The sequence below is a fragment of the Octopus sinensis genome, linkage group LG15 (genome assembly GCF_006345805.1).
Source record: "Octopus sinensis linkage group LG15, ASM634580v1, whole genome shotgun sequence".
Classification (NCBI taxonomy): domain Eukaryota; kingdom Metazoa; phylum Mollusca; class Cephalopoda; order Octopoda; family Octopodidae; genus Octopus; species Octopus sinensis.
In genome coordinates this window covers 14,078,196-14,101,582 of record NC_043011.1, presented here as the reverse complement: position 1 = coordinate 14,101,582, position 23,387 = coordinate 14,078,196, and the positions used below count along the sequence as shown (strand labels likewise).

Below are 23,387 nucleotides of genomic sequence, written 5' to 3'. Positions count from 1 at the left end.
ACCCAGCTTGAAGTGGAATCAAACCCGGTACTTTATGTGTGTGTGTGAAGTGAGCAATAACTGGCTCTCTCTCTCTCTCGCGCGCACACACATGGCTTTGTAGTTAGGTTGTGGGTTCGATTCTTGCACCAGGCAACACGTTGTGCCTTTGAATAAAGCACTTCATTTCACTTTGCTCCAGTCTGCTCAGCCAACTTCTCTCTCTCTCTCTCTTTCTCTCTCTCTCTCACACACACACACACACACTCACACATCCTCAATATTCCATTGGGTCAAGAGTGGGAGAGCCGAGAAGATTCACTTCTGCATAGGCACCCAATACAACTAATGAAACCATTGTACAAGCTACCAGGTCACATTCGCTTACATGTGAGGGCTAATCATTTTGTTTTCTTTTGTACAGCTAGGCACAGGTGTGGCTGTGTGGTAAGAAGCTTGCTTCCCAATCACATGGTACTGAATTCAGTCTTACTGCATGACACATTGGACTAGTGTCTTCTACTTACAGCCTTGTGTGAATGGATTTGGTAGACAGAAACTGAAAGACGCCTGTCATATATGTATAGATCACGTGACCGACCAGTCCATTAAATGTAGTTACCCATCGCTGGTCACAATGCGTTCGCATTGTTTTAGCTTTCGAATGACGCCACCCCGCTGGCTAAGCGAGCGGGCCAACAGAAGAAAGAGTGGTGAAAGAGTACAGCAGGGATCACCACACCCTGCCGGAGCCTCGTGGAGCTTTTTTAGGTGTTTTTGCTCAATAAACACTCACAACGGCCGGTCTGGGAATCGAAACCGCTAGTCCACTGCCCTAACCACTGGGCCATTGCGCCTCCACATATGTATATATATATACATATATATATATATATGAGACCATAACCTCGTGGCTCATGCCAGTGGTGTAACCAGCCCACTTAGGTGTACTTTTCTTTCATTGGACACTAAACTCTGCTTGCGAAGACCTGTTGAGGCACTTGAAATCGAAATCAAATTCAATGACTGGCATCCATACTAGTGGACCGCTAAGAGCACCATCCGAGTGTGATCGTTGCCAGAGCAGCTAACTGGCTTCCGTGTTGGTGGTACGTAACAGGCACCATTCGAGCGTGAAAAAACATTCAAGCAAGGTCGTTGCCAGTGCCACAGGACTGGCTCCTGTGCAGGTGGCACGTAAAAAAACACCATTTGAGTGTCTGCGTTGCCAGTACCGCCTGACTGACCCTCATGCCAGTGACACGTAAAAGCACCCACTACACTCTCGGAGTGGTTGACATTAAGAAGGGCATCCAGCTGTAGAAACTCTGCCAGATCAAGATTGGAGCCTGGTGCATCCATCTTGTTCGCCAGTCCTCAGTCAAATCGTCCAACCCATAGAAAGCGGACGTTAAACGGTGATGATATATATTTGTATGTATGTATGTTTGTGTGTCTTTGTGTCTGTATTTATCCCCTACCCCATAATTTAGTGGTTTGGCAAAAGAGATCAACAGAATAAGAACCAGGCTTTCAAAAAAAAGTATGGGGATTGCTTCATTCAACTAAAATTCTTCAAAGTGGTGCCCCAGTATGGCTGCAGTCTAATGACTTGAAACAAGAAAAAGATAAAAGATAGGCGCAGGAGTGGCTGTGGTAAGTAGCTTGCTTACCAACCACACGGTTCCGGGTTCAGTCCCACTGGTGGCATCTTGGGCAAATGTCTTCTTCTATAGCCTCGGGCCGACCAAAGCCTTGTGAGTGGATTTGGTAGATGGAAACTGAAAGAAGCCCATCGTATATATGTATATATATATGTGTGTGTGCGTGTATGTTTATGTGTCTGTGTTTGTCCCCCTATCATTGCTTGACAACCAATGCTGGTGTGTTTATGTCCCCGTCACTTAGCGGTTCGGCAAAAGAGACCGATAGAATAAGTACTGGGCTTACAAAGAATAAGTCCCGGGGTCGATTTGCTCGACTAAAAGGCGGTGCTCCAGCATGGCCACAGTCAAATGACTGAAACAAGTAAAAAGAGTATATATAGAGAGAGACACAGTATCTCAATATTTAATTAGAAAACCAGCTTTGTTCGTTATGCTGTCTCTTATTAGTATGAATGTTACTCAGCTGTAGTGGTGAGTTATACTAAGCTCACTCTGCATAGTTTCAAAATCAAGGATGACGTGTCCAATAATATACACGTTTGTTACTTTTGCCTCACTTGTAAAATTTTCACAGGCTTCATTTGTTGGGCCATGAATGAGGAAGTGGTATTAAAGAAAATGTAATTCAGCCTAAAGAAAGACATTTATTGTGGTTATAAAGCTAATGTGAATGCCCAACAAAAGCAGGTTTCACAATGATGAAGCTATGATACACCATAGCAAAAAGAGACCGATAGAATAAGTACCAGGCCTTAAAAAAAATAAGTACTGGTGTTGATACATTCAACTAAAAGATCTTCAAGGCAGTGCCCCAGCATGGCCACAGTCTAATGACTGAAACAAGTAAAGGATAAAAGATAACATAGTCACATTATTAATGTTAAAACTGACTAAGTTGTTGTAGTGTTGGATATTTGTTCAGGCTATCTTCACACCGAGTTCCAATCCTGATAGGTCAATAGGTGTGTTTTATATTAGAAACAATTATTGGCAAAATTATTAGAGTATTGGACAAAATAAATACCTTGTGGCAGGCCCATCACCTGACTCAGGCACTCAAGGGTGCTTCAGAATATTCTGGGTGGGCGCTAATTTGTATTGCAGGAAAATTTTTGTAAACTGTCATTTTCTAAATCTGAGGGTGCTCCATTGAATAGTGAAGGGGCAGAACCATCCAGTACACCCCCTTAGCAAAAGGTATGTTAGGCATCAAGAAATGTACTATAGAAAGTTTTTGTAAACTGTATTTTCTAAATCAGAGGGTGCACCATTGAATAGTGAAGGGGCAGTGCTATCTAGTGCACCCCACTTAGCCACAGGCATGCCTTATGGTATTTCTTCCAGCTCTTTACATTCTAAGTTCAAATCCTGCCGGAGCCAACTTTACCTTTCATCCTTCCCAGGGTTGTTAAAATAAAGTTCCAATTAAATACAGAGATCAATTTGTTCTGCCTCTTTATATTCTGAGTTCAAATCCTACTGGGGTAACTTTGCTTTTCAACATTTTGGAGTCAATAAAATAAAATACCAATCAAGTACTGGGCTCAATTTTATTGGTTTAAACTTCTTCAATTTTCTAACCTTGTCCAAACTAGACACAATTACTATTTATATTGTTTCCAATTCAACCTTGATCCAGCTGATATATGACAAAAGGTGTTCAGGGAGTGGGGAAATAAGTCATTTACATTTACCCCAGTGCTCAACTGGTACTTATTTTATCAACCCTGAAAGGATGGAAGGCAAAGTCAACCTCAGCAGAATTTGAACTCAGAACTGTAAAGACAAATGAGATGCCACTAAGCATTTTGCCCAGTGTAGTAATGATGGTGGTGGTGGTGGTGGTGGTGGTGGTAGCTGTTGTTGTTTTTGTTTTTTCTCATCCTTCTCAAATATTTGACTGATACTTATTTTATTGACCCAGAAACGATGAATAACAAAGTCAACTTGTAGGATGCATAAAAACTGTATGGCAAACTGATGGACTAAATGTATATTGCAATATTTTTTTTAAAAGCAACATTCTGTTCTTCTGTGTTTAAATCATGCAAGGTCAGTTTTTGCTTTTCTTCTTTCTGGATGTGGGAAAAGAAACCAGTTTTTAAGTACTAGTGTTGGTGAAATCTTCCAACATTAAAACTACTACTACTACCACTACTACTACCACCACCACCACCACCACTACTACTACTACTACCACCACTACTACTACTACCACCACTACTACTACTACCACCACTACTACTACTACTGCTACATCTACTACTACTACCACCACCACCACTACTACTACTACTTGTGGTAGTGGTGGTGGCAGCAGTTGTTGTTGTTGTTTGACTGACTTGTTAGAGCATTAAAAAAATTGCTTTGTGGTATTTGTTCTGGCTCTTTTTTTGTCTGTTTTTCTTTACCTTGAGTTCAAATCCTGATGAAGTTGGCTTTGCCTTTCATCTTTTCAAGGTCAGTAAAATAAAATATTGGACTAACTACACTGGTTAATGGTATCAACTAATATCTTCCCACAAAAATTGCTGGCCTTGTGTCTAAAATCAAAAACCATTATTTTCAAAGGGAAGAGCTAGCAGAATTGTTAGAATGCCTTGCAGTATTTTTTGAAGCTCCTTACATCCTTCTGGAATCAACAAAATAAAGTAACAATCAAATCAATAGTATCACACGTCTCTCAAAAATTACTGGCCATGTACTTAGAAACCATTACTGGCAGTATTGCCTGGCGTTGCTCAGGTTTGTTTCGACCCTTTAGAATTGGAATTTTTGAAAAGTAAAAATTTTGCATTATATAGCTTATTATTCTCTTTAAGTGAACATTTTCTGGTTGAAATACACCGTAAAATGGCGACACAGCAGTCAAAAAATTGTAAAAAAAATAGGGATTTTCATAGAAAAAAAGCACCTTTTTGATCTAAATAATTTTTGGTCTTAACATGGTCCGATTTCAATTTTATCTTCTACGGAATGAAGAGCGAGCCTTCTGTCATACTCTCAATTTTGGCCAACTTGTGCCACAGGGTCTCGGAGGAGATAGTATTAGTTGAAGGCTACCAAACCTGCCATACACAGACAACTTCAGCTTTATATATAAAGATTACTGTTATTATTAAGACAGCCATCCGGCAGAATCCTTAGCACACCAGACAAAATGCTTAGTAGCATTTCTTCTGACTTTACATTCTGAGTTCAAATGCCACCAAAGTCAACTTTGCCTCTTATTTTTTCAGGGTCAATAAAATAGGTACCAATTAAGCACGGTGGGTGTGATGTAATTGACTATCTCCTCACCACTGCAAATTTCAGGCCTATAGCAGAAACAGTTGTTGTTGTAAATATACTTCAAAAGAGGCTTGTCTGTCAATCTCAATCCATTCCTTTAATAAGAAATTATGATAAAGAATAAGCTGAAACTGTTACTTGATTTTCATTGACTATTAAAAAAATCAAAATCAAAATCGATCAACATCAATGGAAATTGTAGCTGTGATACCAGTGCCGGTGGCACGTAAGAGAACCATCTGAACGTGGCCGTTGCCAGTGCCGCCCCAACTGGCCTCCGTGCCGGTGGCATGTAAAAAGCGCCGTCCAATCGTGGCCGTTTGCCAGCCTCATCTGGCACGTAAAAAGCTCCCACTACACTCTCGGAGTGGTTGGTGTTAGGAAGGGCATCCAGCTGTAGAAACATTGCCAAATCAGACTGGGCCTGGTGCAGCCTTCTGGCTTCCCAGACCCCAGTTGAACCGTCCAACCCATGCTAGCATGGAAAGCGGATGCTAAACGATGATGATGATGATTACATGATAATTACAGCTGTTTAAATCAATTTGATGTTGGTTTTAACATTTGGATTATTCTATCAAACGTAATACTTATTTATTCAGTGTTTTGAATTAATCATGCATTATCTTGTCGCTTTAAGATTTCAATAATGCAAATGTTTATTTTAAAGTGAGAGTCCAGATCTAGCTAGTTTGAACATAAAACTGGTTGGATATTTAAGCTGAACTGAAGGTGATGAGCTGGCAGAATCGTTAGCATGCTGGGCGAAATGCTTAGTGGCATTTCATTCGTCTTTACATTCTGAGTTCAAATTCTGCCGAGACCAGCTTTGCCCTTCATCCTTTTGGGGTCGATAAAATATACATGGGTTGGTGTAATCAACTTACCTCTTCCTCTGAAATTGCCGGCCATGAGCCAAAATTTGAAACCAGTATTTGGCCCAGATATCACCGTCACCGACCAGGCTATCAGATGTTGCTACGCATCGCTGGTCACAATGCACTTCGCATTGTTTTAGCCTTCAAATGACGCCACCCCGATGGCTAAGCGAGCAAGCCAACAGAAGAAAGAGTGAGAGAAAGTTGTGGCGAAAGAGTACAGCAGGGTTCACCACCACCCCCTGCCAGAGCTTCGTGGAGCTTTAGGTGTTTTCACTCAATAAACACTCATAACGCCTGGTCTGGGAATCGAAACCGCGATCTTACAACTGTAAGTTCGCTGCTCTAACCACTGGGCCATTGCGCCTCCACGGCCCAGATATAGCCAGTTTAAATCCTGAAAGTTTTATCCAGCTATATCTAGCTGATAGGGTGTTGTGGTGGCTATGAGGCATTTTTCTTTACAATGTGCTTATAAGTACTGTAACTTTCTAGAATCATCAGTCTTATTGTGTGCTTTACTTTCAACATTTTATAATTTCATTATCATAAGTCTTTGTTTTTGCTCATTCTACCTTCTTCAGAATTTCTATCAATATTTTTGCCTGAAATTAAACAGCTGGCAGAATTGTTAACACACAAAAAAAAAAAATATGTTCTTTGTTCAAATTCCACCGAGGTCAACTTTGCTTTTCATCTTCTCGGAGTCAACTTTGCCTTTCGTCTTCTCAGAATCAACTTTGCCTTTCGTCTTCTCAGAATCAACTTTGCCTTTCATCTTCTCGGAATCAACTTTGCTTTTCATTTTGTTGGAGTCAACTTTGCCGTTCATCTTCTCAGAGTTGACTTTGCTTTTCATTTTCTTGGAGTCAACTTTGCCTTTCATCTTCTCAGAGTCAACTTTGCTTTTCATTTTATTGGAGTCAACTTTGCCTTTCACCTTCTCAGAGTCAACTTTGCTTTTCATTTTCTTGGAGTTGACTTTGCCTTTCATCACTGAGGTTGATGTGCTAAAATTTGAAACCAATATTTCTGCTTAAAATAATATCTATGTCATCAATTATCTGGGTTGCAAATGTAAAGTTTATTGAGTATTATAAACTGCTGTGTGCTGTGTTCTTGAGCAAAACACTTTATTTTCACATTGCTCAGTTCACTCAGCTGTAGAAATGAGTTGTGACATCACAGGTGCCAAGTTGCATCAGCCTTTGCCTTTCCCTAACATCGGTGACATGGAGAAGGGAGGCTGGTATGCATGGGTGACTGCTAGTCTTCCATAAAACAACCTTGCCTGGACTTATGCCTCAGAAGGTAACATTCTAAGTGCAATCCCATGGTCATTCATGACCGAAGGGGGTCTTTCTTTTCCAATGCTGATTTATTCTCATTGTTTTGAATTAATCATACTTTATCTTATAGCTTCAAAATTTCAATGATATGATTGTGTAGTTTTAGAATGACATTGTAGGCTAGGTGTGAGAGGTCAGATATGGCCAGTTTGAGTGTAAAACAGGTGGAATATTTGGGCCAGATATGCCCAGTTTAAATGCTAAAGGATTAAATGTTAAAAAAAAATTTCACTTTTTTTTTACTTTAGTTTTTAGGTACAAGTGTGACTGTATGGTAAGAAGTCTGCTTCTTGACCATATGGATCCAGGTTCATTCCCACTGCATTGCACCTTCTACTATAGCCACAGGTCTACCAAAGCCTTGCAGATGCATTTGGTAGACAGAAAATGAAAGAAGGCTATCATATATATATATATACATATATTTGTGTGTGTCTTGAGATCATGGGGTTGTTGTAAATGAGTGTCACTGTCATACAGGCAGTAATCATTCATTTCCAATTTTCTGCAAAAATCTATCTGGTCATGGGGATCAGATATTCTTGGAAACAGGTGAGGGTTGTTGATAGGAAGGATATCCAACCATAGATAATCTGCCTGGCGTAACTTCGGTATACGTACCAGAAGTACCGGATACATTTCAACAAAGTGTTTTTTTTATATATATATGGGGGGGTTAGGGTTAGGAGAAAAGGGTTTCTGTTATCTTCAGAAATGTAAACAAAGCCACTTACGGTATGTATACCAAAGGATCACCAATCTGCCTCAACAAAGAATCTGTCCAACCCATGCAAGCATCCAAAAGTGGATGTTAAAATAATGGTGGTGGCAGCATTTTTTTTTTTAAAGCAACTTTACTTCCTTGCCATAATGCTTCTATAACCTGAACAGAAAGGAAATTCCAGCTATGCCATTTTCTTTAAATTTCAAACTTTTAATTTCCATGTCCTGTTTCCTCTTCTTTGGCAGCCAATCTCTTTCTTCATTGCAGTAAAAATATACTTCACCGATTTTCTTGTTGAGAATGCACTGCCAGGAATGTGGGTGGGCTTACTTCTACAATACTATACAAATAGTAATTCACAGAAATTTAAACAACTGAAAATTCATTCAGTTTGTCTTTATTGTATTTGGCAGATGAAATTAGAAACAAACATTTTGTTAATTAATTAATTAAAAGTGTATTATTCAGGAATCTTGAGTGATGTTATTAACAGGATAATTTTAGCATTACGGTCCTGCATTTGACAACTCTTCACAATCCTTATACTTTTCCATTCTCTTTAGAAATGTCCCATTTCCATTTACTTTACATAACTTACTTCCTTGACTAAACTTAAGTATCACTTTACATAACTGTGTCACTTTCAAGTCTTCCTACAGTATTTATTACGCTTTATAAATGCCAGGTCTTTTTTTTCTTTCTTTTGCACTCTCCAAATCATATTTTATATTACAAAATGCCATATTTTTTATCTTTTATTTGTTTCAGACATGAGACTGTGACCATGCTGGGGCACCACCTTGAGGAACTTTTAGTTGAATGAATCAACCCCAGTGCTTTTTTTTAAAACCCTGGTACTTAATATATCGATCTCTTTTGCCAAACCACTAAGTTAGAGGAATGTAAACACACCAACACCAGTTGTCAAGCAGTGGCAGGGGCAAACACTGACACAAAGACACACACATAGATATGTATGTATATACGTACTACTACAACAACTACCACTACTACTACTACTAATAATAATAATAATATGACTGCAAAAGAATGAATGAGACCTCAATAATATGTAAATAGAGGAATTTATCTATAAATGTGACCTGTCTTCATAACTGATGAGATGCCAGAGCAGACTTCAACCCCAGCATCTGAAACTCTGAGTTTTATTATGACAGCCAACTAATTGTTATCTATATATGATTGGCTTCTTTCAGTATCTGTCTACCAAATCCACTTACAAGGCTTTGGTCATCCCAAATCTATAGTAGAAGACACTCACCCAATGCAGGTGCCATGCAGTGAAACTGAACCTGGACACGTGTGGTTGGGAAGTAAACTTCTTACCATGCAGCCACATTAAAATATGTATTATGTATACTTATAATGGTTCTTAACTACATGACTATTTGGAACAGGAGATGAACCCAGTACACCATGACATATTTTCCTGACTGTAGTGCATAAAAAGGAAGTGGGTAGGGGATAAAGGAGTAAAATGAATAATAGGGTAAATATGAAACCATGTGGTAAGATGTTTGCTTCTCAACCACATGGTTCCAGGTTCAGTCCCATTATGTAGCACCTTGGGCTACCTTCTACTATATATTTCTTTACTGCCCACATTGGGCTAAACACAGAGGGGACAAACAAGAACAGACAAATGGATTAAGTCGATTACATTGACCCCAGTGTGTAACTGGTACTTAATTTATCGACCCCGAAAGGATGAAAGGGAAAGTTGACCTTGGCGGAATTTGAACTCAGAACATAACGGCAGACGAAATACCGCTAAGCATTTCGCCCGGCGTGCTAACGATTCTGCCAGCTCGCTACCTTCTACTATAGCCTTAGGACTACCTAGGCCTTATGAGTGGATTTGCTAGATGGAAACTGAAAGAAGCTCATTGTGTCTGTATGTATATATATATATAGACACAGGCATGGCTGTGTGGTTAGAAGTTGGCTTCCCAACCACATTCAGTCCCACTGCTGTCTCATGTTTAGTCCCACTCCATGGCCCCTTGGGCAAGTGGTTTCTGTTATATAGCTCCAGGTCGACCAAAGCCTTGTGAGTAGATCAGGTAGAAAGAAATTGGAAAAAAAAAAAACCTGTTGTGTGTGAGTGTGAGTGTATGTATGTTTGTGTGTCATTGTCTTGACATAACATGATAGATGTGAGTGAGTGTCACTGTCATACAAGCAGTGTCGTTCATTTCCAATATTCTGTGGAAAGATGTCTGGTCATGGGAGAATATAACCTAGCTTGAAAACAAGTGAGCATTGGCAACATAAAGGGCATCCAACCATAAAGGAATCTGCCTCAATAAACTTCATTTGACTCATACAAGCATGGAAAAGTGGACGTAGGCACTGGCATGGCTGTGTGGTAAGAAACTTGCTTCCCAACCTCATGGTTCCAGGTTCAGTCCCACTGCATGGCACCTTGGCCAAGTGCCTTCTACTCTAGCCTTAGGCCAACCAAAGCCTTCTGAGTGGGTTTGGTGTATGGAAGCTGTAAGAAGCCCACGTATATGCATTATCTATATATACTTGTGGCACGTAAAAAGCACCCACTACACTCTCGGAGTGGTTGGCGTTAGGAAGGGCATCAAGCTGTAGAAACTCTGCCAAATCAAGATTGGAGCCTGGTGCAGCCATCTGGTTCGCCAGCCCTCAGTCAAAATCGTCCAACCCATGCTAGCATGGAAAGCGGACGTTAAACGATAATGATGATATCTATATGTGTTTGTCTCCCCATCACTGCTTGACAACCATTGTTGGTTTGTTTATATCCCTGTAACTGAGTAGTTCAGCAAAAGAGACAATAGAATAAGTGCTAAGCTTAAAAAAAAAAGTCCTAGGGTAAATTTATTCGACTGAAACTCTTCAGAGTGGTGCTCCAGAATGGTCACAGTCAAATGACTGAAATAAATAAATAAAAGAATTAGGCGTAGGAGTGGCTGTGTGGTTAGTAGCTTGCTTACCAACCACATGGTTCCGGGTTCAGTCCCACTGCGTGGCATTTTGGGCAAGTGTCTTCTATTGTAGCCTCGGGCCGACCAAAGCCTTGTGAGTGGATTTGGTTGACGGAAACTGAAAGAAGCCCGTCGTATATATGTATATATATGTGTGTGTGTGTCTGTGTTCGTCCCCCTAGCATTGCTTGACAACCGATGCTGGTGTGTTTATGTCCCCGTTACTTAGCAGTTCGGCAAAAGAGACCGATAGAATAAGTACTGAGCTTACAAAAAGAATAAGTCCCGGGGTCGAGTTGCTCGATTAAAGGCGGTGCTCCAGCATGGCCACGGTCAGATGACTGAAACGAGTAAAAGAGTAAAAAAAAAGAGTAAAATAATGACCACACACATTTGAAAAAATATTAATCTTTCACACATTCTTTTTCCAGAATCCAAGAAGTTTTTCGAGATGTAGAATATCACGTGTCATTTGTTAGTGGCAGTACCAATGTTTGCCTCCGAGTGTAAGTACTTGCTCTTTCTTTTATCTTCCCTTTTTATAAACTATTCATTAATTTCCTTTACTGCTTCCATGAGACCAATGAACAGCTATACTACGTGATCATATTAATTATTGGCTACATGCTTCGTATGGATGCCAGCTATTTAAAGTTCTGCTCTAATTAGTCAAGCAGCTTGACCTGACCTCGTTGTGTAATAGTACTTCTACAAAGGAAAAACTCCAATCCATTCAGCTTTTTTTCATTACAAGTTTTTAATAGTCAGCTATTAACCTCTTAACACTTCCTTAACCCTTTTGTTACCAACCCTGGCCAAAACCGGCTCTGGCTCTGTAGAACAAATGTCTTGTTTTCATAAGTTTTGCATCAAAATATACCACCAAACCTTAGTCACAATTTATGTTCCTAACACTAGCTTAATGATAACTAAGTTCTTTTACTAAATTCTTTGTTATATTTAAAATAATTGAAAGAAACACAGAGCATCTCAAAATAAATACAGTAATGAAAGGGTTAAAATATATAATAGAGAAACAATTCTTAACCCTTTTGATACCAGCCTAGCAGAAACCACTTCTGGCTCTGTAGTACAAATGTCTTGTTTTCATAAGTTTTGAATAAAAATCTTCCACCAAACCTTAGTCACAATTTATGTTCCTAACACTAGCTTAATGATAACTAAGTTATTTTACTAAATTCTTTGTTATATTTAAAATAATTGAAAGAAACACAGAGCATCTCAAAATAAACACAGTAATGAAAGGGTTAAAATCTGTGTGTGTGTGTGTGTAAATACACCGTTGTAAAACTTATTTCCCAACCACATAGTCTTCGGTTCAGTCCTATTACACAGCAGCTTGGGCTGAAGAAGTCCATTGTGTGTGTGTGTGTGTGTGTGTGTTTGTGTGTAAAAAACAAAAGAGGAAGCTGGAAAATGTTTTGGTATTATTCGTTCACCATTACACATGTTTCGTTGCTAATAGGAATTATGCAGTTTTAGATACACATGTAAGAAAATTCCTGTTAGAAATTTCTTACATGATTATCATCATCATCATCGTTTAATGTCTGCCTTCCATGCCGGCATTAACGAGTGAAACCTTGTAATTCCTATTAGTAAATGAAACATGTTATGGTAAATAAATAATACCTAAAAAAATTTCCAACTTCCTCTTTTGCTATATAATAACTCTGCAAAAAATATTTCCAGAATTTTCAGCTCTAGTATGTATCTTACACCAATGCAACATCAACAGCATCTACATACTTGATTGTAATACTGGAATAAGCAGATGTGCTTCAAGGAGACACAGCTTGGATTTTACTCTACCTATATTGTGTATATATATGTCCGTTTCTATAAAATACAGTGTACATTTAAACACATTAAGAGATTTCCATCGCAGGAATCCCTTATGCTTGAAGGAACAGCTAAAGTCCCAACCACTAATTGGAGATAAATTCTCGAAGGGAATGAAAAATAAAAACATTTACTATCTATTTCCTGGACCATGGTTTCTGACTTATTAAACATATAAACACAAGGCCTTGTGTTTATATGTTTAATCTTGGCATACCTGTTGATGAAGACTTTGCCTAGCAAATTATTTTATTTTATTTGCTAAAATAAGTCAGAAACCATGGTCCAGGAAATAGATGGTAAATATTTTTTATTTTTCATTCCCTTCGAGAACTTATCCTTAATTAGTGATTGGGACTTTAGCTGTTCCTTCTTGGGTAAGGGATTGCTACGATGGAAACCTCTTAATGTGTTTAAATGTACTCTGTATTTTATATGAATAATATATAGTCTATTGACTAATTTTTCTATACGCTAGGCCACTGGTATTAGAAATTTCTAAGATCTTTATTATCCTGATATTATTAATTATATATATATATATATATATATATATATGCCTGTGTACTCTTGCTTTGACATCACATGATGGTTGTGAACAAGCATTACTGCCATAGAAATGGTGTTTTTCATTTCCAGTTTTCTGTAAAAAGACATGTATGTCTGGGCATGGGAAAATATTACCTTGCTCGTAAACAAGTGAGGGTTTGAGAGAGGCAGGGTAACTGGCCATAGAAAATCTGCCTCAACAAACTCTATGCCCATGCAAGCATAGAGAGGTGAATGTTAAATGATGATGATAATGATATATATGTGTGTGTGTATATATATATATATTATATATATATATATATATATATGCCTGTGTACTCTTGCTTTGACATCACATGATGGTTGTGAACAAGCATTACTGCCATAGAAATGGTGTTTTTCATTTCCAGTTTTCTGTAAAAAGACATGTATGTCTGGGCATGGGAAAATATTACCTTGCTCGTAAACAAGTGAGGGTTTGAGAGAGGCAGGGTAACTGGCCATAGAAAATCTGCCTCAACAAACTCTATGCCCATGCAAGCATAGAGAGGTGAATGTTAAATGATGATGATAATGATATATATGTGTGTGTGTATATATATATATATATATATGTCCCAAACTTTGGCATCAAGAGTTACACAAATACTAGAACTGGGCACCACTGCATAGTGCTAAGGACTCCAAATTTGCCACCAAGATGTAGGACAAGATGCTGCGATAGCCTGGGCTTCAGAGGTCCACAGGTCTTCAATATCCTCCCGAAGGACCTGATGGACCTGCATGGGGTGGATGCAGATGTCTTCAAAATAAAGCTGGACATTTTCCTGTCAGGTGTCCCAGATGAACCAACTTCACGGCAAGAGGTGCAAATGAGAGCAGCTGCATCAAAAACTCTCTCATGCACCAAATGTCAATTGCTAAAAAATATTCGTGAAGTAAAATCATGTAGCAACACCGAATGGCAGTGCCCCAGCATGGCCACAACTCGTGAGCTGAAACTAGATGAAATGATATATATATAAAGGTGGTAAGCTGGCAGAATCCTTAGCACACCAGCTCTGTTGGTTCAAATTCCACCAAGGTTGACTTTGCCTTTCATCCTTTTGGGGTCAATAAAATAAGTACCAGTTGAATTACTGGGGTCAAATCAACTTATCCCCTTCCCTAAAATTGCTGGCCTTGTGCCATAATTTGAAACCAACATATATATAAAAGTGAGTGTGTGTAGAATTTAAACATTAAAAACTTTTCTTTAGGCCAAATATTGCTTAAAGCTAAAAATTCACTTTACTAAAGTATAGTTCTTTGTTTAAAACATACATGTTGTGTAATAAAAGTTTTAGGCAGGGCGAAACGAATAAGAGAAAAACTTGTTTCACATTTGTTATTGCTGTTTATTTTTATTGCTTCTGTTTCCACTTCATCTTGCTATCCTGCTGAGTACATAATAATATATAACAGTATAAAAATGTTGTTTAGTATATATATATATATATATAATTACTTTAAATATAACAAAGAATTTAGTAAAATAACTTAGTTATCATTCAGCTAGTGTTAAGAACATAAATTGTGACTAAGGTTTGGTGAAAGATTTTAATTCAAAACTTATGAAAACAAGACATTTGTACTCAGAGCCAGAGCCGGTTTCAGCCGGGTTGGTAACGAAAGGGTTAATGTCACTGCCCAAATGAAAAACAAAACTGGAAGAGAACGATGGGCAGATGACAACATTGAAGTACTAAATGCATTCAGCACTGCAACACTTCACCCAAAATCCCAGCAATAATATTGTTTGGACAGGTTTTTGTCTGAAGGGCTGTTTGTTCATCATCGTCATTATTTTAATGTCCACTTTTCCACGCTTGTGTAGTTGGATCGAATTTGCTGAAGCTGATTTTTCAATGGTCGGATGCCCTTCCTGTCACCAACCTTCACCTGTTTCCAAGGAAAATAATATTTCCCCCATGGTCAGACATGTTTTTCATGGAAGATTGGAAAACAAAGAACACAGCATGCATGACAGCTACATTCATTTACAACTCCCATACGAACTCAAAACATTTTTGACGTAAAATAAAGTACCTTGCTCAAGGATACAACACACCACTGGGAATTGAACTCACAACCTAACGATTGTGAGCCGAATGCCATAACCACAAGCCATGCACTTTCGCATTGGCAATTAGCATATGGATGAAGATAGGTGTGTGAGAAAGTGCCAATCCCTAGCAGTTGAGGGAACCCGTGGAAGAGGTAGACCCAGGAAAACCTGGGACGAAGTGGTGAAGCACGACCTTCGGACGTTAGGTCTCACCATGGAAATGACTAGAGACCGAGACCTATGGAAGTATGCTGTGTGTGAGAAGACCCGGCAAGACTAGTGAAGCCATAATCCGTGGCCCCTACCTGGGACGTAGTCAGTCCACCTGTGCATACCTTCCTTCTTGTGACACTTGTGAAGACCTGTTGAGGCAAGTGAGAATCGAATCGAATCAAATCAAATCAAATCGAACCAAATCAAAATAGATGAACATCAATGGAATTTGTATCCTTGTGGTACCAGTGCCGGTGGCACATAAGAAAACCATCCGAACGTGATCGTAGCCAGTACCGCAACGACTGGCCTCCGTGCTGAGGGCACGTAACAAACACCATCCGAGCGTGGCCGTCCGCCAGCCCTGTCTGGCACCTGTGTCGGTGACACATAAGAAAACACCATCCGAGCGTGGCCGTCTGCCAGCCTCGTCTGACACCTGTGTCGGTGGCACATAAAATCACCCACTACACTCTCGGAGTGGTTGGCGTTAGGAAGGGCATCCAGCTGTAGAAACACTGCCAGATCTGACTGGCCTGGTGCAGCCTTCGGGCTTGCCAGACCCCAGTTGAACCGTCCAACCCATGCTAGCATGGAAAGCGGACGTTAAACGATGATGATGATGATGATGATGATATATATATCATCATCATCATTTAACGTCTGCTAGCATGGATTGGACGGTTTGACTGAGGGCTGGCGAACCAGATGGCTGCACCAGGCTCCAGTCTTGATCTGGCAGAGTTTCTACAGCTGGATGCCCTTCCTAATGCCAACCACTCCGAGAGTGTAGTGGGTGCTTCTTCGTGCCACTGGCACAGGGGCCAGCCAGGCGGTACTGGCAACAACCTCGCTCGAATCTATATATATATATATAGATTTGAGCGGTGCCGGTGGCACGTAAAAAGCACCATCCGATCATGGCCGTTTGCCAGCCCCGTCTGGCACCTGTGCCGGTGGCATGTAAAAAGCACCCACTACACTCACGGAGTGGTTGGCATTAGGAAGGGCATCCGGCCATAGAAACATTGCTAGATCAGACTGGGCCTGGTGCAGCCTTCTAGCCTCCCAGACCCCAGTTGAACCGTCCAACCCATGCTAGCATGCAAAGCGGATACTAAATGATGATGATGATGATACTTTATTTAACAAAAGCTGTTACTCGGAGTTTCACGTTCCCGTTCGTCGGACAACAAAACTGTCCGATGAATGGGAACGTGAAACTCCAAGTAACAGCTTTTGTTAAATTTCTGCTGCTTTTAAATAAAGCATATTACTCTACCTCTGGTATTTGAGTACTCTTTGTTCCACCTTGTTTCACATTTATGTGTTTACTCCGGTATATGTATATATATATAGGCGTAGGAGTGGCTGTGTGGTAAGTAGCTTGTTTACCAACCACATGGTTCCGGGTTCAGTCCCACTGCATGTCACCTTGGGCAAGTGTCTTCTACTATAGCCCTGGGCCGACCAAAGCCTTGTGAGTGGATTTGGTAGACGGAAACTGAAAGAAGCCCGTCGTATATATGTATATATATATGCGTGTGTGTTTGTGTGTGTCCCCCTAGCATTGCTTGACAACCAATGCTGGTGTGTTTATGTCCCCGTTACTTAGCAGTTCGGCAAAAGAGACCGATAGAATAAGTACTGGGCTTTCAAAAAGAATAAGTCCCGGGGTCGAGTTGCTCGATTAAAGGTGGTGCTCCAGCATGGCCGCAATCAAATGACTGAAACAAGTAAAAGAGTATATATGTGTGTGTGTATGTGTGTAACCTAATTTGTATTACATTAATACTAGATTGACGACTTGTTCTTTACATAAACCTTCATAAATACTACGCATTCTGTCTGCAACACGATTATACTTGTTTTGAAACATATAAATGTTTACACGGATAAATATAATTATCTGAGGTACAGTGCTTACGTTAAAAAATCAATAATAGTAATTTTTAATGATCACTAATTTTGTGATAAAAACTTCGCAACAGGCTTAAATATTAATATTGTGACACATGACCATGATAAAGGCAGATTTGATCAAGGACTTCTTCTTGTTCTTTAGTTTAGTTTTCTCCTGGGTTGTTGAAAATATAGTACATACAAGATGCTGATCAGTTATGTCGGTTACAATTTCTCCCTTTATCAAAATGGTCTTGAGTGGGGGGCATGCTGGAGTACCTTTGTAAGCCTGGTGCTTATTCTATCGATATCTTCTGCCGAACCGCTAAGTTATGGGGACATAAACACACCAACATTGGTTTCTAGGCAATGGGGGGGGGGGACTAACACAGACACAAATACACGCACATAAATATATATATAGAGCAGACTTCTTTCAGTTTCCATCATTCAAATCCACTGACATGGCTTTGGTCGGCCCAAGGCTATAGTAGAAGACACTTGCCCAAGGTGCCACACAGTGGGACTGAACCCGGAACCATGTGGTTGGGAAGCAAGCTTCTTAACACATCCACACCTGCACCTATATATATATATATACACACACACACACACACGTATATACACACACACACACACACACATATATATATATAGCTTAGTCACCTATATAGTTAACCAGATGATACACGAAGGAGTCATACCCAATGACTGGTGTAGCAGCATAATAGTCAACTGCTACAAAGGTAAAGGTAACGCCCTAGATACAAATAATTACAGAGGTATCAAGCTGTTGGATCAAGTAATGAAGGTTACGGAGAGGGTCATAGCCCAACTAATTAGAGAGAGAGTCAGTTTAGATGAGATACAGTTTGGGTTCGTGCCAGGGAAAAGCACCACTGATGTGATATTTCTGGTAAGACAGCTGCAGGAGAAATACTTAGCCAAAGATAAACCCCTGTACCTGGCTTTCATTGACATGGAGAAAGCCTTTGACAGGGTGCCCCAATCCCTTATCTGGTGGTCAATGAGGAAACTAGGGATAGATGAATGGTTAGTGAGAGCTGTGCAAGCCATGTACAGGGACGCTGTCAGTAAGGTGAGGGTTGACAACAAGTACAGTGAAGAATTCAGGGTAGAGTTAGGGGTTTACCAAGGTTCAGTCCTCAGCCCCCTCCTATTCATCATAGTCCTCCAGGTAATAACAGAGGAATTCAAAACAGGATGCCCCTGGGAGCTCCTCTATGCTGATGACCTTGCTCTAATTGCTGAGTCATTATCAGAACTAGAGGAGAAGTTTCAAGTGTGGAAACAAAGATTAGAATCGAAGGGCCTTAGAATCAACCTAGCTAAAACCAAAGTCCTAATAAGTAGGAAGGCAGGCAAACCACAAATCTCTTCAGGTAGAGGGCCCTGCTTGATCTGTAGAAATGGCGTAGGAAGAAACTCTATAAGATGCACCCAGTGTAAGCTATTAACACATAAGAGGTGCAGCAATATCAAAGGAAGGCAGACTGGGAAGATAGCTTTTGTATGTGACAGATGCTCGGGAGCAATAAATAACACAGAAAATGTGCAGAGAACAACCTCTGCCACATTCCAGGGAGAAAAACTAGAAGCAGTTGATAGCTTCCGTTGCCTAGGTGACCAAGTCAGTAGCGGAGGAGGGTGTGCTGAAAGTGTAGCTGCTAGAATAAGAATAGCCTGGGCAAAGTTCAGAGAGCTCTTACTTCTGCTGATGACAAAGGGCCTCTCGCTCAGAGTAAAAGGTAGACTGTATGATACATGTGTACAAACAGCCATGCTACATGGCAGTGAAACATGGGCCGTGACTGCTGAGGACATGCGTAAGCTCGCAAGGAATGAAGCTAGTATGCTCCGATGGATGTGTAATGTCAGTGTGCATACTTGACAGAGTGTTAGTGCCTTGAGAGAAAAGTTGGACCTAAGAAGCATCAGATGTGATGTGCAAGAGAGACGACTGCACTGGTATGATCATGTGTTACGTATGGATGTGGTTAATGTAGAAGAGGAAGTGTATGGGATATACCAGTGTTGATAATAAAGCATTTTAAAGAGGGCTCCTTTAATACATGTCAGAACAGTGTGGTCTAACTGTAGGCCCACTGGTCCAATAGATGAGCGATGAAGGGTCCCATTGGTGAGCGGTTTTGGTAAGGAGATTCTTGTACAAGTCACAGCTAGAAGCTTTGTTGATGTGAAGTGCAATAGTATTATTTTCAACTTCATTGTAAGCAAGATCCCACTCTGAGTAACATACAAGAGCCAGTCTTCTGTAGATTTGGCTCTATGAAAGCCTTACTGGTGGTCCCTGAAGAGATTGTGAAATTCAAAGTGTTTAGTGAAAGTGGTTATTAACAAGTGGCTATCATGTTTGATATGCTGGAAGTGTGACAAGAGGACTGATGGCTCAGTCAGAGATATTGCCCTTTTAAGAGTGGTGTATAGTATTGTTTCCAAAGACCAGGTTGTATCCTTACAGAATGTAAGAGATTGAAGAATTTGGTGAGGGTTATGGGCTGTTTCTGGGGCACATTGAGGGTAATTGAAGTGACATCGTGGGAATTTATGGCTTTGTTAGTTGAAACAATTGGAGGTGCTTTCACACGTGAAATGTATGGTGAGCCTGGCAGAGTGGAGAAGATTTACTTAGAGTTTGTAGCATGGATTTAGATGCTAAGTGGGCAGCAAATTTGAAGGCATATTTAACCACCATAGTAGTTGAATGGGGGGGGGGGAAACAAGGAAGACACAGCTTCTGCACTGGTTTCTCTTTCTCTCTTTTCTCTTTTACTTGTTTCAGTCATTTGACTGCGGCCATGCTGGAGCACCGCCTTTAGTCGAGCAGATCGACCCCGGGACTTATTCTTTGTAAGCCCAGTACTTATTGTATCGGTCTCTTTTGCCGAACCGCTAATTGACGGGGACATAAACACACCAGCATCGGTTGTCAAGCAATGCTAGGGGGACAAACACAGACACACAAACATATACACACACATACATATACACACACATACATATATATATATATTATATATATATATATATATATATATACATATATACGACAGGCTTCTTTCAGTTTCCGTCTACCAAATCCACTCACAAGGCATTGGTTGGCCCAGGGCTATAGCAGAAGACACTTGCCCAAGATGCCACGCAGTGGGACTGAACCCGGAACCATGTGGTTGGTAAGCAAGCTACTTACCACACAGCCACTCCTGCGCCTTATGTTGATTTCATTAAATATTCTTGTGGTAATGGATTTCACCAGACTCTACTAATTCTGATATTTTCCTTTCACAGGTATAACTGTTAGTGTATATGTTTTATTGAAATAAGTCTTTTGAAAGGTTTAAAACTTTTCTTTTCCAGATCTCTGCCACCCCAGTTTCCACAGGAGAAACCAGTTGTTACTATACAACCTCCTGCCAAACACCCTTGGGTGGATTCCCAATCAAAAGTTGTGGGATGTCCTTCATTAAATGAAGTGAGTTACTGTTCTTATTTTTTAATATTATTTTTTTTCTATTTGTTCTTATTATTTTTCTAATAAATAACTTGTGCATCAACCAAGTTTGTTTCACTGCTATACTGTACTGTAGACTATGACATTAGCCAAATCTGTATGTAAAAGATAGATGAAGACAATATCTTTGTGGTATCTTTATGGACAGAAAAAGAAACTGTATGGACTAGTTTTAATCCTCAATCAGGGTTTCATCAGTGATTGATTATCTTCTTTAACAGTCCACACAGTGATTGGTTTTTATATCCATTACTCAGGGCTTAAGTAAATTGGACTGATTAATTGTACTCGTTCAACTATTACATTACTAATACACTAGAAATATTTTGTTTCAAAACTATACTGTATTACAAAATATGTTTTTAGATTTTTACACAATACAGAATGTTCATACATACCCTGTTAGGTAAACCTCACAGATATATGTATATAAAGCAAAGTGTCTGTTGTTTGTTCCTTCTCGAGCCATACCTGGCTCATAAGGGCTGGTTTCCTGGTTTCTTGGCGCATAGGTTCCCCACCTGGACGGGACGTCGGTCTGTCGCAGGTGAGCTGCAAGATGCAGGAGGAAAGAGTGAGAGAAAGTTGTGGCGAAAGAGTCAGCAGAAGTTCACCATTACCTTCTGCTGGAGCCGCGTGGAGCTTAGGTGTTTTCGCTCATAAACACACACATCGCCCGGTCTGCGATTCGAACCCGCGATCCCTTGACCGCGAGTCCGCTGCTCTAACCACTAGGCCATGTGCCTCCACAAAGTGTCTGCATCTGTTTGTACTTACAGTGTTGGCTTAAAATCTACAAATATAGTCTGCAGTACACTATAGCTTTTTTTCCTAAATGTAATATTTTTCTCTGGAATTTATTACATGTAAAATATACACATGCTTGTATGTGTGCTGTACATTTGTTTTTCAAATCAAGAATGTAAGTTTTGCTGTCATAATGACAGCTCAACTTTCCCAAAGAAAATACTTTACATATCAATCCGAACTGAAATTCGTTGTTTACAAATAGTTTCTCAAACCTTTCATAGACAATGGAAAGCTTGCCTGATTTTCCCCATTGTGTCAAACTCATCACACTACACTCAATATGTGCCAATCAATGCAGTTATATAGCCACCAGTCTATTCCTTCTATTGTGGTGTATTCTGATGGAGCTCCCTCTTAGCTGCACATTATGATAACTTTGATGTCTCTCAAGATTCGGTTATGTCTCCAAACAAAATTTCTTTCTCTACATCAACAACCTACTGACCATCACCTCCAGTAAAACTCATTACTATGCGGATGGTGCCACTTTTCATTACTGAACCTTCCACATCATTCCTGCGCAACCTAGACATCTTACACTAAACCTCCACTGACTCCATGAACAAAAACCTCAATTTTCGAAAGGAGTCATGCAAATAGTATCAATAGAACAAGCAAATAGCTTCACCTGCAGAAGAGTAAAGTAATACATGAATATTCTTCTTATGGACAATCTGTCCCATCTATGGACTTGATATATATGTGTGTGTGTTCGTGTGTCTGTGTTTGTCCCCCTAGCATTGCTTGACAACCGATGCTGGTGTGTTTATGTCCCCGTTGCTTAGCGGTTCAGCAAAAGAAACCGATAGAATAAGTACTGGGCTTACAAAAAGCATGGCCGCAGTCAAATGACTGAAACAAGTAAAAGAGTAAAGGAGATTACTTTTGACAGAATAATGTGAATGCTTAAGGCTTAAACATCGTGACCACCAAGATGAGGACATGAGTTTAAATACGTCAGTGTATAATTACTATTCCATTAGCTTCAGATTTTGTTTTTTTCAGTTTAACATTTATACTTTACTATCTTTATCACTGCATAAACATATCCTTAATACTAATATTGTTTGTTATTTCTCCTTGTTTAGTTTACCATGCATAGTAACCTGGGTCTTGTGATACAATCTATAATTGAAGAATTCAACAAGAATCCCCCAATTCTTGTACCATTGTAAGTAAACTACTTAAGTACCTAGTATTCTTTACAATTTTACATCTTTGTATATTGTAACATTGTTTAGTTTATTTGTGCAACAGGACAAGAGAAGGAAGATCTACAGTGATTATAGGGGAGCCAACTGAGGATTTGTTGCTGACCCCCTGATGAAAGATACGGATCTTTTCGGTTTGACCGGCAGTTTTTTCTAGCAGTGTCATATGAAATTGTCACCCATAATTATGACCCTAGTATCTATCTATTGCATTTCAATCTGTTTTAGGGTTAGGGGTGGGGGGAAAGGGTATCTTTTTTTCTTCACAAACGTAAATAAACCCAATCTGTTTCTTAAACGAGGGACATATTCATACGGCACAGAATGTTTT

General features: G+C 39.8%; 1 protein-coding gene across 1 annotated transcript in view; it reads left to right on the top strand.

The window, feature by feature from the left end:
- LOC115219976 (vacuolar protein sorting-associated protein 37A) overlaps window positions 1-23,387 on the top strand; it is a 50,735-nt gene that overhangs the window by 4,247 nt on the left and 23,101 nt on the right. The window contains exons 2-4 of the mRNA XM_029790278.2: window positions 11,298-11,372; window positions 20,882-20,996; window positions 22,934-23,016. Coding sequence (XP_029646138.1) covers window positions 11,298-11,372; window positions 20,882-20,996; window positions 22,934-23,016 — 273 coding nt within the window. The remainder of the gene's footprint in view (window positions 1-11,297; window positions 11,373-20,881; window positions 20,997-22,933; window positions 23,017-23,387) is intronic.